At 37.0% G+C, this 17,380-nt stretch overlaps 1 protein-coding gene across 1 annotated transcript in view; it reads left to right on the top strand.

Moving 5' to 3' along the window:
- LRRIQ1 (leucine rich repeats and IQ motif containing 1) overlaps positions 1–17,380 on the top strand; it is a 113,750-nt gene that overhangs the window by 2,180 nt on the left and 94,190 nt on the right. Inside the window, exons 3-10 of the mRNA XM_056340918.1 lie at positions 306–400; positions 1,570–1,672; positions 2,377–2,606; positions 4,543–4,617; positions 4,788–5,993; positions 6,921–7,073; positions 10,983–11,133; positions 17,054–17,247. Of these exons, the coding sequence (XP_056196893.1) occupies positions 306–400; positions 1,570–1,672; positions 2,377–2,606; positions 4,543–4,617; positions 4,788–5,993; positions 6,921–7,073; positions 10,983–11,133; positions 17,054–17,247 (2,207 nt within the window). The remainder of the gene's footprint in view (positions 1–305; positions 401–1,569; positions 1,673–2,376; positions 2,607–4,542; positions 4,618–4,787; positions 5,994–6,920; positions 7,074–10,982; positions 11,134–17,053; positions 17,248–17,380) is intronic.

Genomic DNA, 17,380 nt, shown 5'->3' with positions numbered 1-17,380 from the left:
GTTTTTCTACACAGAAGATGTTGTTCTGTGTTCTGTGCTGTGAAATTCTCTTTCATACTTGCTGTCACTGGATTCTTACAATATCAGTGTGTGTTTTGGTTACATGTATTTGCTGCTTTTAATGTAGAGAAATGACTCCCATACATATTTGAGTAAAAATGGGGTGGGCGTGTAAGAATTTTAAAGGAAAAACAATCCTTTATTTTAGTTTATGGAAATATAGTAGCTAAGCAATATAGAGCAGAACTGAGTGCTGGTAAGGGATTGTCTCTTTATGTACTAAATTATATTTATTTCTTCTTTAGGTAACATTTATGGAGTAGTTTCTTGCCATGCTTCAGATTACTTGGCAGAATTGGCTTCTGAATATAATGAAAATCCGGATCAATTTAAAAAAGAGGTATACTCCATTTAAACAATATTTATATTGAAAAAAAAATCTATTAAGTAATTTAGATAATTTACACTTGCTTTGTTGGCCTCCTGAGGAGACCGGTAGATGTGTTCAGTTTTGTTGCTGTCAGACTATCCATAAAGTGTTAAGATGAGTTTGTATATGCTGTTCTTTAGAACTGGGATATCAGCTGTAATACACCACATCTATAAGTTTTAAAATTTGGAATAAATTCTCTGTGTCAGTAGTTGAGCTGCTGAGCACAAAAGCCAAAATTAAACAAAACAGAATAACTCTTTATTGTTAATTATTTGCAGAATATTGTCTCAATAGTATGAGAACACTTTTAAACTTCTCTAATCGTTACTTTTATGATGATCAGGAGGATGTGCTACTGTTAATCTTGCTACTAATATATTCCATTATTTTATAGAAAAGGTAAACATAATGTCTGTAACTTTCAAAGACAAATCAAGAGTTATGAACCTAGGTTCTCTTATATTTTCATACGATTCGATTAAATAACTTGCTAAAGTTCTAAGAAAAACATAAAACTGTATTTAATTCAATCACTTTTAATTTGTTGTCTGGCTTTTATTGGGAGCACGTTTGCAAACATGAGTCTCCGAAGACCATTGTTTAGAACAGCACAATTACTTTATGTGACTTCAGCAGCATTACAAATATTAACATATGCCCCACGCATGTGATGAACAGATGATAAATGAGAAGGAATAGATTACTTCTTGCCAGCAAAGAACAATGAAATAAATATAGCAATCTCTGTGCCTATAGCATTATTTTCACATAGACTTCTTAAAAATTTACTTTGTAACTATCTCCTCCCCTATGTGCATAACAGTATTAATGCATAAATAGTGCTTAGTTCCACAGAAAGTAAAACAAATCCCAAACGCAAACATTTATTTTTCAGGTAAAAATGTAAAATATATTAAAAAAACACAAAGAAATAATCCAATATTTATTACTCTAGCAAACAATATTTTGATGGGTACATTTGCGTTATTCAATGTCTAAGGATTCCAGTCAGTAGTAGGTTTTGTATTACTGTGCTTGTCATATCATGAAAAGCTCATTCTTATTCTGGAAGATTTTTATAATGTTATGCTTTTAATTTTTTCTTGTTCTTTAATGACAATATTAAATTATATTAGGTACGGTTTGAAACTGAAGATGAAGACTTGCAGATTGCTGCAACACCTAGTTATAATAGTCGGTCCACCAGTGAAGTGGTCACTGATGACCATTTTGTTACAGGTAAGCAAATGCATTAGTTGTTTGGGTGAGCTGATCTTTTTAGTGTCACATCACTGTTTCCTGCTTTTCTGTTTTCATAAATATTGTAACATTCTTTGTAAAGAATGACACAGCACAGTATGCAATAGATTTTTTTATTTCATGAGCTGGACATGAGCAAATACCTGTGCTTTTATCTCATTTCAGGATCACAAAAGTATCCTAGTCTTTAATGTTTTGATAGAAATTTGTTTCAAAAAATACTACCCAAAAATTATTTAAATAATTATGAATACAAATGGAAGCCAGATTAGAGACACTAAGTAGGCTGTGCTGTGGCCACAACTTGTTTTATTTTTTTATAGCCACACTGGCTGAGAGCATTTCACTTCACTGTACCCTTTACATGTTTTGAGGTAGAGTGCAACTGTTATAAAACCCCTGCTGATAGCTACAGATGACATTAATCCTGAAGCCAAAGTGTAATCCTGAAATATACATTGATAGAATAAGTACGATTGTAGCAGAGTCAGTAAGTGTGCATCATGATAATAAGACTTCTTTGATAGAAAAGACTCATGTTGTAGTTTTGATTTCCTTGGGGATATATATACCTGGCTGTATCAGCACAGAATCCTTTTCTTGTCATTAAGACTGTTTAATGTCCCCCAATATTTACTAGGAAGTTAAATAAAAGGTTTGCTTGGTTGATTACAAATTCATAGCTGATGCTGAAATGAGCATAAGCCTTACTCACTGTGAAGCAGAAGAAAGGTGTGGACAGGTGTTTGAGTACTGGGTGAAAAGACAAAAGGAGCTGGAAGATGAGAAGAGGAAAAAGTGGAAAGCTGAGGGGGAAGCACATGAAAAATGGAATGAAGAGGAACACACAAGAAGGGTGCTGCATCTGGAGGAATTTGAGGCTGAAAGAATAAAGTTAGAGCTTCTTCATAAGGTAATTAATGATACTGAAGCCAACCTGTTCCCATCTAGACTATGTGAATTCAACATATAATGTGAAAAAGAGAGTACTATCCCAAACTGTATAACTGTCCTAAACTCTGTCTACTTGTGATACCAAAGCGAGATGTAAGATTTATATATATAATCCATTGGGGTTTATGTGTTTACTGCTTTGTTCAGCAGTGAATGAATTTGCTATGCTAGATGTTAAATTATTCTTTAGGCTTTACCCTTACTCAGTTTTTATATTGTGACACCAGCCAAAGTACTGGAAATTAGAGTTGTGCTAAATTATTTGCAAATGAAAAATAGTCACTGTGCCTTAATAGAAAATACTTCATTACTTTGGATCTCCCAACCCAATTTCATATTTAGATGAAAAATCGTAGGTGAGGTAATCTGAACCAAAATTACTAATTTCAGAAATGCTGGTGCTGTACCTCATCTAGGTAAAAGTTACAATATGCCCTTTTCTTGTCTGTATCTGGGAAATTGAGTCAGACTTCATCTACGGAGTTCTGCCACAACAGAACATGTCTCCGTATGTTGACCGGTCACATTCTCAGAGTATTTAGTTGTGTTTTGCTGTAGTGCATGATGCATACTGAGGGATAAAATTTGATAGCTCTCCACAAGAGCATAAGAACATGAAGAAATGTAACCCTCAGACATTATACATGTGGGGCCACAATATTTTATTATTTAGCCTAAATATTTGTATTTTGAGAGATGCATTAACACTGCGTTTTCAGTTAACTAATTTGTAGCTTTCTGAAAGAAGTGGGCAATTTGGTCCCAGCAAGGTAATTCAGGTCACCAAAATTAAGGAAGAGCTCAGTAAGTGAAAAGACCTTTGATGTCTGAAGGCCAGCTCAGTGTCTGATATAGCTCCATTTTCAATAGGCCACAAAATTAATAAGGCTTCCTCTGTTCTTTGATGTCACAAACCATTTTTGGATGTAGAATGGCTTTCTTTCTCCAGACAAGTTAGGGCACATCCCTATTTAGACACTTTGATAGTACTGTCACTAGTGCACTCTTTTTGGAGGTGAGAGAAGTGACTAACTTCCTCCATTACAGAATTATCTAGAAGTCTAGTCTCCTGTTGTCTGAACGGCATGCTTCTGAATATGCATGAAAAGCAGTGCTTAGGCACCTGGGAGACTTCATGCTCCAAGTTGGAAATGGTAGTTTATTTGTACTTGTTCCTTCATGTCCTGCTGTGTATTTGATTTGGCTGGTACTGATTTATCTTGGCTCCACCAAGAACTATGTGATTCTGGATCAGCCTCTGGTTTTTAGGTGCTTACTGTTTGCTAATTTTCAGTCAGATGTAATTCCAAATCATTTGGAGATTTTTTTCTGATCGAGAATATGTTGGGAAAGGAGGGACATGCTATTTATTTGCAAGTAGCGAGAAAATAGACTTGAACTTTCATTTTCTGTTTAGAAACAATTTCAGTGAAAAAAAATTCTTTAGCTTTACTGGACAAAATTCCTGTTTGAAAGATTTTAAGATTACCAGCATCATACCAGTCTAATTAAAGGGAGACTGCTACTTTCAGAGTGTTTGTTTCCATAATGTTTCTGTTATCTACCTGTACTTTGAATGGTTGTTTCATAAAAGTAGGTTTCATCTTCAATAGTAGCATGGAATTTGGAGAGGAAGATGGCAGTTGTTTGGGTCAATACCAATACACTGAGTCTCTGAAGGTATGCATCTCTCAGAACATGACCCAATCTGCATTACTGATGCAAGTTTCTAGTTGTTTATTTTGATACTCACACAGCTGAATTTCTCATTTTAATTCAGGCGTTCACAAAAGTAGACTGTTAGAAAGTCAAAAAGATGGGGGAGATTGGAAAGAGGGTGTTTTGTGATGTTCCAGGTTTCATACAATATTCATTTAAGTTAAATTGTTGCGCAGAAACACCAAACTGCAGTAGAAGATGAGTTACAGAAAGAAAAGAAAGCTTGGAGAGACAAAATGATGCAACATGAGGTCTACAATAAGCTTTTGTCAAAGAACTGGGAGGTTACTATCATATATTTGGGAATAAATGTTATTCTGGAACAGTTAATACCCCAGATTCTGTTTATTAATGATAAATATGTACCAACACCTGTCCTATTTTAAGTGTGTTTGAAGTATATCCTAATTGTTTGGCCTAGGAATGGATCACGAAGCTACAGCTGCAAATGGAAGAGGAGAAAAAGGCCTTGGAAAAGCAGAAAGCAAAAGAAAGACAACACCTGGCAGAACAACAGAACAGAGCAGCTGTGAAAATCCAAGCTAGATTTAGATCATTTTTAGTCCATAAAAAATATGCTCCCATCTTAAAAGAATGGAAAGATGAAGTAAAAAAGAAGCAGAAGATACTAAAAGAAATAGAGATAGACATGAAAGAAAAAGAGGAAAAAATGAAGATGCAAATGGAAGAAAATAGGCAAAAAATAGAGGGGAAAAAAAGACAAGAAGTACCTGAAAGAGAGGAATATTTGGCATGGGTGAGGAGGTGTGAGGAATATGAGAAAAAGAAAGAAAGCCTGAGACTTGAAAGAGAAAACAAGCTGCAAATAAGAGAAGAACACAGAAAACTAGGAGAAAAAAGAGCAAAAGCTGTCATGAGTGACAGTGAAGAAAACAAAGAAAGCATAAAAAATGATAAGCAGACAGAAAATATGGAAATAATAAGAGAACAGAAGAAGGAACTAAATAAACAAGCAGAAGAACAAAAAGAAGACCAGGCTGAAATGATGGATGAAGCAAATAATTGGATGATTCCAGCAGAAAGAAATTTGACACCAACACCAAATATGCTAGGTTCAGAGAAGAGGGAATACTCTTCTCACGTAAATAATGAGAACATGTACCTGAATTCAATACTACATGTAGAAGAAAATTACTCACAAACTAGAGTTCTTAATAAAGCTTCGGATATTCATACTTCCAAGGATGAATCTGTTAATTTTGGAGCTAATGACATGATAGAAAATAAGACAAACAATATACACAACAGTCCACCAAATGTCAAGCCAGATGCTAGTACTAGAGAAGTCAAAGATCAGTTTTCTCAGTCTGACACAATGAAGAAAACTATGTTTCTAATGGGAGATGCTAATGAGGAAGTCAGAGAGACCTGGAACAGAATTCAAGATGTAGCTGAGTGTTCCAGCAGACTAATTCTTCCTGATGATATCGAAAAAAAGAGAATAAACTGGATGAACACATGTAAATCTTGGTCTAAAGTATATGAAGAAAACCAAAGAAAGCAAGCAACTATAAAAAAAAAACCAAGGAAAAGTTCATTTAGCAAGATGCCTTCACTAAGTACAGAAAAGATAATTCATAGTGGCCCCTGGAGTACTCTGCAGCAGGTAACTATATAGAAGATTTAGAATGAAATGATAAGCCATGCTATTTATTTTTTTTCCTTGTATATCAGCAGAATGCTGTTTTGAAAGAGCAGGTTACAGATCTCAGTGAGAGTGAGAGTTCCTCTGCACAAGTGCAAAATAAGAGCAATGAGAATCACTTTGCAACTCCTATGAGCACTGTAGAGCACTGTGGTATTAGTCTTCAGATGATTGATAGTATATTAAGCCTATAAAAGGCAGGAGCTCCTAGCTCCTGTTTTCTGCTAAATTAACATGGTTTTGCCTTTGTATGAGGGTCTGCATTTCAGCTCCTGCTCATCTAGCCCCTTCAGAGTTTTGAGAATACTAGTCTCTTCCAGAAGCAAGTCATTGCCGATCAGCTTACAAATGGTGTTTTTCCATAAAGAACATCTCTTGGTTCCCGGCACTTACTTTTCCTATCACTTAGTAACTTACCACTGTATGTTTGCTCTGTGCTCCTGTCTTGGTATCCACTCTTTGATGACATACTAGCCTACACAAACTTAATCTGAACTACTTTTGTCTGTTCTTGCACAGTCACTTATTATTTATGTTAGTATGATGGGAAACAGTTCACACTATTAATTGTTTTGCTCAGTGTTAATCTTCCATCCATTCAAAGCAATGTCATTACCAAAGTATAAGTTGTGTTTATTTTAAGGTGGATGTTGAAATCAAACAGATTGTTTTCATAATAACTTCTCCCATTTAACACATCAAACCCAACGTTGCCATCCTTTTCTATATGAAAGTATTAACATTAGTTACTTGCATTTTCTAAAGTGTTGGTAGAATGCAGTTTTGGTCTCTTTTTTTAAAAAAAAAGAAACTAACCATAATGTGACATTATATAATGAATTTTCAATATACAAATAATTAATTTTGTTTATCAATAAATGCATGTAGGTCACAACACTTACACTTGAAGATTTGCCAGCTTGCAGCCTCTCCACGTTATCCAAGTGTTCAAATCTTCAAGTTTTGACCCTGAGGCGCTGTGGACTAGTTGCACTGGAAGGACTAAGTAACTGCAAAGACCTAAAGTATATCAACATGGAGGTACCAAGTGTGTTTGATTCTTTATTGCAACCCAGGAGGACTACCTGTTTTGCTGCTTATTTGGCTGTGCAGTTGCATCTAACTGAATATGTAACTTGTAGTGCCTTAAGACTACAGGAATATCCCCAAAGTTATACCAGCAGATTTGCATTGCAGATAATAATGTGCATTGTACTAAAGCAACATCCTGCAAATGAATCAAGATATACTAAGAAAAGTGCATGATAGTATCAGTCTAGGATTAGCATTAGGTATGGCACAGTGATAGATCTTTATTACTTCATTCCCTCTGACTCATAAGTAGGCAGATGTGGTTACCATAGCAGATGCTCATCTTAAGCAGGAGGAGGCAGAACGAAGAGTCCTTTGCAATACACACCTTGAATATTAAAATACTCGCATATATGCTCAAGGAACAGTATATTGAGTTACACTAGAGACATAATGTCCAGATACTTGCTACTGCACAGTGTCTTACATGGCCTTATAAATTTAATGACTAAAGAGAACATTTTGCTCTGTGATGCATCTTAATTCCAGAACTTGACGATTTACATGAAGCAACTCTATTCACATTTTTTTATTTCATGTGCTTTAATAACACCAATTCACAAGAAAGTTAATATGCCTGGGACATAGAGAAGGCTGAGGTACTCAGTGACTTTTTTGTCAGAGTCTTTGCTGGCACATGCTCCAGCCACACTGCCCCAATCACAGAAAGTAAAGGCAGGGACTGGGAGGATGAAAAACTGCCCACTGTAGCAGAAGATCAGGTTCTAAAGAACCTGAAGGCATGCAAGTCCATGCAACCTGACCACATGCATCCATGGGTCCTGAGGGAACTGGCAGATGACATCTCTAAGCTACTATCCGTCATATTTGAGAAGTTGTGGCAGTCCGGTGAAGTTCCCACTGACTGGAAAAAGGGAAACATAAACCTCATTTTTAAAAAAGGAAGATAGGAAGACCCAGGGAGCTAAGGGCCAGTCAGTCTCACCTCTGTGCCAAGCAAGATCATGGAACAGATACTCCTGGAAACTATGCTACGACACATGGAAAATAAGGAGGTGACTGGTGACAGCCAACATGGCTTCACTAAGGGAAGATCATGCTTAGCAAATTTGGTGGTCTTCTGTGATGGCATTACAGTGTTGGTGGACGAGGGAAGAGCAACTGATGTCATTTACGTGGACTGGTGCAAAGCGTTTGACACTCTCCTGCATGACATCCTTGTCTCTAAACTGGAAAGACATGGATTTGATGGATGGACCACTCAGTGGATAAGGAATTGGCTGGATGGTTGCACTCAAGGAGTTGTGGTAAATGGCTTGGTGTCCAAGTGGAGACCAGTGACAAGTGATGTTCCTTGGGGTCAGTACTGGGACCAGCACTGTTTAAGATCTTTTTCAGTGACATGGACAGTGGGATTAAGTGCACTGTCAGCAAGTTTGTCAATTATACCAATCTGTGTGGTGTGGTCAACATGCTGGAGGGAAGGGATGCCACCCAGAGAAAGCTTGACAGGCTTGAGAGCTGGACCTGTGTGAACCTCATGAAGTTCAGCAAGGCCAAGTGCATGGTCCTGCACATGGGTTGAAGCAATCCCAAGCACAAATACAGGCTGAGCAGAGAATGGATTGAGAGCAGCCCTGAGGAGAAGGACATGGGGGAGTTCGTTGCTGAGCTCAACATGACCTAGCAGTATATGCCTGCAGCTCAGAAAGCCTGCTGAATCCTGGGCTGTATCAAAAGAAGCATAATCCCTCTACTCAGCTCTCATGAGACACCACCTGGAGTACTGTGTTCTGCTCTGGGGCCCCCAAAATAAGCAGGACATGGACCTGTTGGAGTGAGTCCAGAAGAGGGCCACGAAGATGATCAGAGGGCTGGAGCATCTCTCCTGTGAAGACAAGCTGAGAGTTGTAGTTGTTCAGCCTGGAGAAGAGAAGGCTCCAAGGAGGCCTTATAGCAGCCTTTCAGTACCTAAAGGGGGTCTACAAGCAAGCTGGAGAGGCACTTTTTGCAAGGGCATGTAGTGATAGGACAAGGGGTCATGGCTTTAAACTGAAAGAGGGAAGATTTAGACTGGATGTTGGGAAGAAATTCTTTACTGTGAGGGTGGTGAGGCACTGGCACAGGTTGCCCAGAGAAGCTGTGGATGCCCCATCCCTGGCAGTGTTCAAGGCCAGGCTGGATGGGGCTTTGAGCAACCTGGTCTAGTGGAAGGTGTCCCTGCCCATGGCAGAGGGGGTGTAACTAGATCATCTTTAAGGTCCCTTCCAACCCAAACTGTTGGAAGTTTTTTCTATGGCTGTTATTTGTAGAAATCTTGAATGTTTCTACATGCTCAGTAACTGGTGTTCTTTCCAAAGTATGGGGCTTTTATTCATTTGGGTTTTTTGTTTAATTAAATTAGAAGAGAGCTGATAATAATTACAATTAAAGGAATGTTGTCTGTGCAGTAACTAGAGTATTGCAATAGGACAGGTTGAAATACCTGTGTCATTTTCTCAGTTTTCTTATCTATCCAGAACGTAATTTCTGGGATTCAATAATTTTGGGTACCTCAAATTACAAGAGCAAAGTATTAGTACGAGAGTGTAAGCTGCCAGTCCTACTAAGATTGTTATGTGATATTTATTTTTTTTAGATCAGATATTGTCTCTTGCATAACAGTTTTGGTTGTGTGGTTTGTTTTGTTAGTTGTTTTGGGGTTTTGGGTTGGTTTTTTTTTAATTTTAAAATGGTATGCTTTAAACCATATACAGGATTGCCTCACTGGGATGCGCCAGGATAATTTAGTCAGGGAGAAGACCCTGAGAAATACTTTTAAGTATGCTTGATTAATACTTTAATAATTATATAAAGTATTATTATTAATAATATATACTTTTGCTGTGCCAGCTGATGTGGCAGTTGTCTTCCATTAATGAAGAAACAGCCTCTTTTGTGATATTTGAAACAGTCCAAGATTGTTCCATGGTTATTTCTCACATAGCTAAAGCAGCTGCCTCTGCTTCCCTTGGACATTCATTCCTACTTGATATTGCCTCTCCTTTCAATTGATAGAAAACCTAACATCTGAGCCATATCAGTTCTCTGCTTTAACTTACTGGGACAACTGAAGGGGCTGTCCAAGGGCAGGAATCAGTGTTATGGCTTCCAAAGGAAAACCTGTACACATGTCTGCCTGCAGCTCTAGCTAGCACCTAAATCTAGTTGGCATGTTAATTCTGGAATAGGAATTAGACTCTTTGGCTTAATCAGTTTGTCACAAAGGCAGGGAATTTTAAGTTTTGTGTGTTTGAGCATCTGCAGGTGAAAAACAGAAGAAAATAGCAAGGGCAGCAAATAGTGAAATAAAAATCTGAGGAAGCATTATTAAATGACCTGGGGAAAGGGATGTTAAGAGAGCAAGATCTCTTGGGGGAAGAACGTTAACTGACAGCAGTGTCAGTGTTTGTGACCAAAATACCTTTAAAAGCAGGTTTTCGCTGTTAGTAAATAGGATTCCAGCAAAGTCATAACTGTTTTCATGCATGTCTAGTAAATATGATGGTTTCTGTGCCATTTTTAGTTCAGTCTCCCAGGGTTTGGGAAGCTGGGACAGTGTATGGAAAAGACCACTCTGTGCTTAACTTCTCCTTACACTTTTTAACTTCTAGGCTTTTTCAGAGCCAGAATAAAGTTTGAGATACATTTTTATTCTATCCCAGCAGGACACAAAAGGCAGTTTCTATGACTCATTTATCAATTTATTTTCCTAATGGAAAAAATAGAGATGCCCTTGCTCCTAGCTAGAAGTTTAGGATAAAAGTAAGCAATGATTACAATCTACCATATTTTTGCACTTAATTCTGCTATTTCACTTAAGATGTTATTTAATAGTCTCATTTTCCTTTATTGCAGGAAAACAACATTCGGATGATCAGCTGTGAAAATCTAGAAAATCTCTGTATTCTGATTCTGAATAAGAACCATCTTTCATCAGTTTGTGGCTTAGATGGCTGCATAAGTCTCCAAAATCTTGAACTTTCCTACAATAAAATCACCCGAATTGGTAAGAAAATTAATGTAAAATTATTCCAGTTTGTATAACAATATTTGTGCTGTTTATATTCAAAATTCTATTTCCCTTGGTTTCAGGGCCAGCCAACTGCTAAGCCCAAGGAGAATGAGGAAACAGACTTAGAACAGACTAGCATTTTAAAGCATACTCAACTTCACATTTATTTGCAGCATGGTTTAGCTATTGCCGTGTATTCCATCTACCAGGTCATGTAACTGTTCTCAGGCAAAGAGAACTAAAAATCTTTCTAGAAGGACCCCTAGTATTACCTGCACTAACTCGGGATATGTGAGTAGCCTGAGTTCAGTTTAACTACAGAAACAATTAATATAAAGCTTAGCCTTGAAACTGCAGAGAATTCCGGTGTGTTCCTAACACAGTAAGTAATTATATAGAAATCATATTATTTGTCTGACTCTGTGTATCATGCTAAGACTGGACCATGGCCTCTCTTTCTACTAAAATGCTGCCCTTTCAGGCTCCAAACTGTTATTCTATAGTTTCCTTCCACTCTGGCTCTTCCTTGCTGCTCATTGCACCAAAGCTGGAAAAAAGAAAAAAAAGAGTCTAAGGTAAAATCATTTAGGCACAGCAGGTGTGGTAACCCCTATTATATTTACAAAGGCAGTTTTTTATATTTGTTTGTCCAACAACTGGCAGGCAATAGGTGTACCTTTAGCAAGCAGTCAACCTGTTAGAATTTACATGCACCCAGACGACTCAACAGCTGCATCAATACATGAAATCCTTCTGCTAGGAGACAGATGCTTTCTGTTGTCCAGCCAGGATTTTTTCATGCAGTGAACAAGTGTTTGCCACTTTATTTGTGCTGCTGCTTGGATTATAAACTGCCTAAGGTATAGATACTGTGTGTCAGCTTTTGGCAAGCCAAAAATACTGCATTGTGTGCCTTGTGTTATGTAGACATGGTATAGATGCAAGCAGGATCCAGAGCCTTTTCTACTGACAAAAGGTTAGAGAAATGTAGTGCAGTGAAAATAACGAAGAGCTTTGCTGCATGTAAGTGGAGAAGCCAGTTTTTTGTTTTTAGAATGATGTATGTCTGGAGGACCATGTTAGTAGTCCTCCAAAAGCAACATTAACAGTTGGGAAAAGGTAGTAGTAAATTGCCAAATCTTTACTTGAAAAGGAGCTCACAAGGCTTGAAAGTCACAAATTTCCTTCAGGAAGGCAACACATCAGATAGAATGGAACTAGATTTAACAGCCTCCCTGTATTCTAGGGACCTGGGTTTTGGTGCATGACATGCTGTGAAATTTGTAAAGGCCACCAGAATACAGATGACTATATAACATCAGTATTATAGTCTTAACAGAGATAAATCTTCAAAGATTTGTCTACTGAAATAAAATCTTATGGCCTAGGAAAAAAATTGCATATGATGAACTAATTAATTTTGTATAAATTGAAACACAGAATCTGAAAAAGGGATTTTCTAGTTGTACTCTTAGTTGTGCTAAATCTAAAGATGTTACTTGGAAAGAGTGCAGAGCTGGGAATGGAAAGGAGATAAGAAGATTTCAATTTTGATTTTGAGAAACATAACCCAGCAACATGCATTTGCAGCCCAGAAAGCCAACCAAATCATGGGCTGCATCAAAAGATGTGTGGCCCGCAGGTCAAAGGAGATGATTCTCCCCCTCCATTCCATTCTTGTGAGATCCAACCCAGAGTACTTTGTTCAGATCTGATGCCCCCAACACAAGAAGGACATGGACCTGTTGGAGTGAATCCAGAGGAGGGCTGTGAAGATGATCAGAGGGCTGGAGCATCTCTCCTGTGAAGACAAGCTGAGAGTTGTAGTTGTTCAGCTTGGAGAAGAGAAGGCTCCAGGGAGGCCTTATAGCAGCCTTTCAGTACCTAAAGGGGGTCTACAAGCAAGCTGGAGAGGCACTTTTTGCAAGGGTATGTAGTGATAGGACAAGGGGTCATGGCTTTAAACTGAAAGAGGGAAGATTTAGACTGGATGTTGGGAAGAAATTCTTTACTGTGAGGGTGGTGAGGCACTGGCACAGGTTGCCCAGAGCAGCTGTGGATGCCCCATCTCTGGCAGTGTTCAAGACCAGGCTGGAAGGGGCTTTGAGCAACCTGGTCTAGTGGAAGGTGTCCCTGCCCATGGTAGGGGGGTTGTAACTAGGTCATCTTTAAGGTCCTTTCCAACCCAAACCATTCTATGATGCTATGGTTTATTTGTCTTAATTTAAACATTTGAAGTTCTTTAAAGTTGTGGATATACATTCTTTTCCTGCTGGACAGCAGGAAAATAATGATAATGTAGAACAATTATTAAGATGATAGATGAAACATTCACATAAAAAATTTATACAAAGTTTTGCACTATTAAAAAAAAAACCACTGAAACAGTATGAACATGGATAATATGATTCCGTGATAAATAACAAGGCACAGCAAACAGGAAATGTGAAAGCTTAAAAAAAGATAATCTGTAGATTTAGAGGGTTTAATAGTGATATTTTTAATATTTTTTGCTAATATGTGCAAATTTGGAATGTTAGTACTTGTGAACAGAGTTTATAATACCTGAGAATAAAGGTACTGGAATATCCATGTTTACTGTAAAAGCATATCACTACCCTAATGAGAAACAATTAAATCAACTGGTTAAGCTTCTTCTGTATCCTTGTGGCAAATAATGCTGGATAAGATTCTTATTCAAATTTATCTCATTTGATAAGTGTCCACAACATGACTGTAAGAATGATGCAGTATTAGTCGGTGGCATTTAGGAATGTGGCATCTGTGTGGAATGTACTATCTTTGCACAGGCCAAGTCGAGTAAAATCATCTTGTATTTTCTGTTTTTTGCAGTGCGCTGCCATATTTACTGAATCTTTAATGAATTTAAGTGGGTAAATGTTCACAAAAATCAGCTTGGAATCTGTCTTTCTGCTCTCCAGAATTGCTTTGAGGGTCTCTGGTTAAAACAGGTGTATAATACAGGATTTATTTCATATAAAAACATATTGTTTATAAGTAGTCACATAGAATGCACAAAAATGGATTTATGGGGTTTAAGAAGTTAATGTATCCCTCCATCTGTATATCCTGCAGGATGTCCCTCAGCAGTTTTGGAAGCTGCAGTACTGTGAAATATTCTCCATTCATTCAGCCTTAATAAAGCTTTTCCTAAATATTTTTTTTCCTAAGAAGTAAGGCTTATTTATGATTGTAATACTCCTGTTTTAATAACTTATTGTAGGAAACTTGAAGCTTACTATGATTTATTTTTTCTTTTTCCTCCTCTCACTGAAATATAGCATCAGTAGGAAAAAAATCAGTGTTGCCAGAAAAGCCTTAAAAATAACAGTAAAATTATGAGAACTATGTCTCAGTTATGCCTTTCCAGTTAAGAACTGATCAAAAATCAAGTAATTGTGTCAGCAAACACTGAAGTTCAGTGCATATGTTTGTATTTTGAAGATGAATGCTTTACTTAACAATTTTCTTACACAATTTTGACATGAGTCATAGAATATGCTTTTTTGTAGGATGTCTATATTGCCAGAGTGTGTTGGCTAAAATCCTGGCAGTGCTAAGAATAGCAGTGCATAACTGTAGATAGTCATAAATGCTTCTTTGGACCTACTTTTTTTGAGAAAGCACATAGAGGGGTTTTTTTTAATCAGACATCTTTCAGTTTGGGGCTTTTTTTATGTGGTTTTTCATCTTCATGTTCACTGTCAGCTTTCACTCTTCTCTTGTCATTCATCTTTGTCCCACATAGAAGTTATTTCAGAACTTTATTGATAGCTAAGATAAAGTCCTTAGCTAACAGACTCCAGCTGCGCTTTGCAAATTGCTAAGAGCTACTTATATAAAGGTTCTCCGCAAATCTTGCTGAAACCATATGTTTTTCAACAGAATGTATTTTTCCATATACTGCTATAGCTGTTGTTAGTTCCATCATATGTAAAACAGACAATATCTTCTGGAAATGTGCAGAAGACTTTAATGCTTATTTTTAATTTTGCCTGTGTGCAGAAGAAACATTAAAATGCCATCTGTTTGTATTACATTATTCTCTCTTGTGTATACTTCTGTTGGACTGCATTTGATGGTTCCAGAATAGACTGTGATCCCAGTGTATATGGCCTTGGCATGTCTGTTCCAAATGACATCCAGTCTAATTATAAACAAGATAGATGAGGAGAAGGAGATGTAGAAAAGGTGCTTTGTGCAGCATGCAGAATAGGAGATTTCCAGATCCTGTATAAACTCCATGCCTTTTCTTACTGTGTGTGCAGTCTCTCCTCTTTGTTTTACTCCAGACTAATTCAGAGCTTTTAAAGTTTCCAGTACTGGTATGCTGATAAATTAAAAGTGGAGATTTAAGGACTGCTCTTGTGAGAAGTCTTGGGAGCTGTGAATGCTGCCTGTAAACGATATTCTTTTGAGACCACTAGATGGTGCTGGTTCCTTTTTTGTTTTTATCCCAACATAAAAGAATGCCGATGAGGCTCTTGCAGTCAGAATAGTATGTCATGGGCATGTTTGAAATTCTTTCAGAATAATTAAAGGTTTGATATTTATTTCCTAAAGTAGGGGGTTTTGAAGTTACAGCGTGGCATATTTTTTTTTAGATTTAGGATGCTGTCTCTTTAATATCAGGCAACTGTTATTTCCACTAGGGGAGTTCCATTTTTAAATTACTGTGATTTGAAGGCCTATATTTGATTGGGTTTTTTTAAAATGTATTGCTAGTTTTGGCATTTATTTTTTTTATTTCTTCTCCTTACAGATAATTTTCTTTTTTAATTCTTCTGTATTCTCAATAACGTATGGTACCAGCTGGTCTCTGGTCTCATAAACCAATTTATTCTCAGAGGACAATCACAAAGACATTCAGTTCTGTAAAGCTTTCTCAGCTTCATTTGGGAACTTGGGAAGTCTTGGGTGAGAGAAAGATGAGACCAAGTATGACCTCAAACAATCCTGTGAAGAATACATGAAAGACAAGTAAATTCAGAAACTCCTTATTTTAGATATGTTTTGTAAAGGGTGTCCCTTCACAGGCATTTTACTACAGAGATACAGAAAAACTGCTTGGACCTGTAGCAAGTCAGATGCATCAGTGCCATTGCAGAACATCTAGCATGTGTAAGACCATGGAAAGACAGTGTGATTTTTGCCATTGTAAGAGGATGATTTGGGAAAAGTTCTGTGAAAGAAACAGACACTGACAGGAACCTTTTCCTTTGCATCTTTTTGGGGTAGATATCACACACAATCTTGCTTTTTGCACTAGTTGGCAGGAGTTAATCTGTCAAGAGTGTAATGGCTCTAGAAATACAGCTTTATACTTAAAGGCACTGAGTTTTCTTTATAAATTTAGTCATTAAAAACATTTTATGCCATTGTTCCTTAAACAAGATGCACTTATATAATAGAGGTGATGTTGGTCTATATTTTAATGCAATTTGTTCTCACCTCACTGATAACTTAAAAAAATCTTCTAAAATGATAAAAAATAACTTTTAATCATAAATACTGTTTCCATTCTGAAGGGTGATTTCAGGAGGGCTGTTAGCATTTCACATAGCCCACAGGATTCTAAGTAGCAGTTATAAAATTCTTAAAGCATAATAAGTATAGTTTTTCACTAAAAGAATGTTCTATTCCAACAGAAGTGCTAAAGAGGTTATGAACTATTATTATTGCTTGGTTAACAGGATCAGAAATTTGAACTATATGCATTGTATATTTGATAGGGTCAAAGTACAGTAACTGTTTTTAAGCCTTATACAGGACTAATATTAATGGTTACTATAGATAATATAAATACATTGAAAGTTCAGTTTTCTTAGTATTTGAAAACCAACAGATTTTTTTTTCATTGTGGCTTGATTCAGCTAAAATCTTTAATTTTCAGGTGGTCTGGAGTCATTGAAAAATCTTCAGCAATTAATTGTGGACCATAATCAGTTAATCAGCACAAAAGGTCTTTGTGAGGCACCTACTCTTGTTCACCTAGACTGCTCTTTCAATCATCTCACAGAAGTTGAAGGCATTGAGAATTGTGGCCTACTTCAAGTTCTGAAGTTGCAAGGCAATAACCTCCAGGAGGTAAAAACTTCGAATTTAGTGGCTGTTGTGCATACATCTTTGTTAACAGTCATATTTTTCAGAATGCTGATCATGCACTCATTGTTTGCTGTGGGATATTTCATGCTCTTAGGCAGTAGGCTTTTTCTTCCCC

Source organism: Falco biarmicus, chromosome 5 (assembly GCF_023638135.1).
Source record: "Falco biarmicus isolate bFalBia1 chromosome 5, bFalBia1.pri, whole genome shotgun sequence".
NCBI classification, from domain to species: Eukaryota; Metazoa; Chordata; class Aves; order Falconiformes; family Falconidae; genus Falco; species Falco biarmicus.
This window is presented reverse-complemented; position numbering and strand designations above follow the sequence as displayed.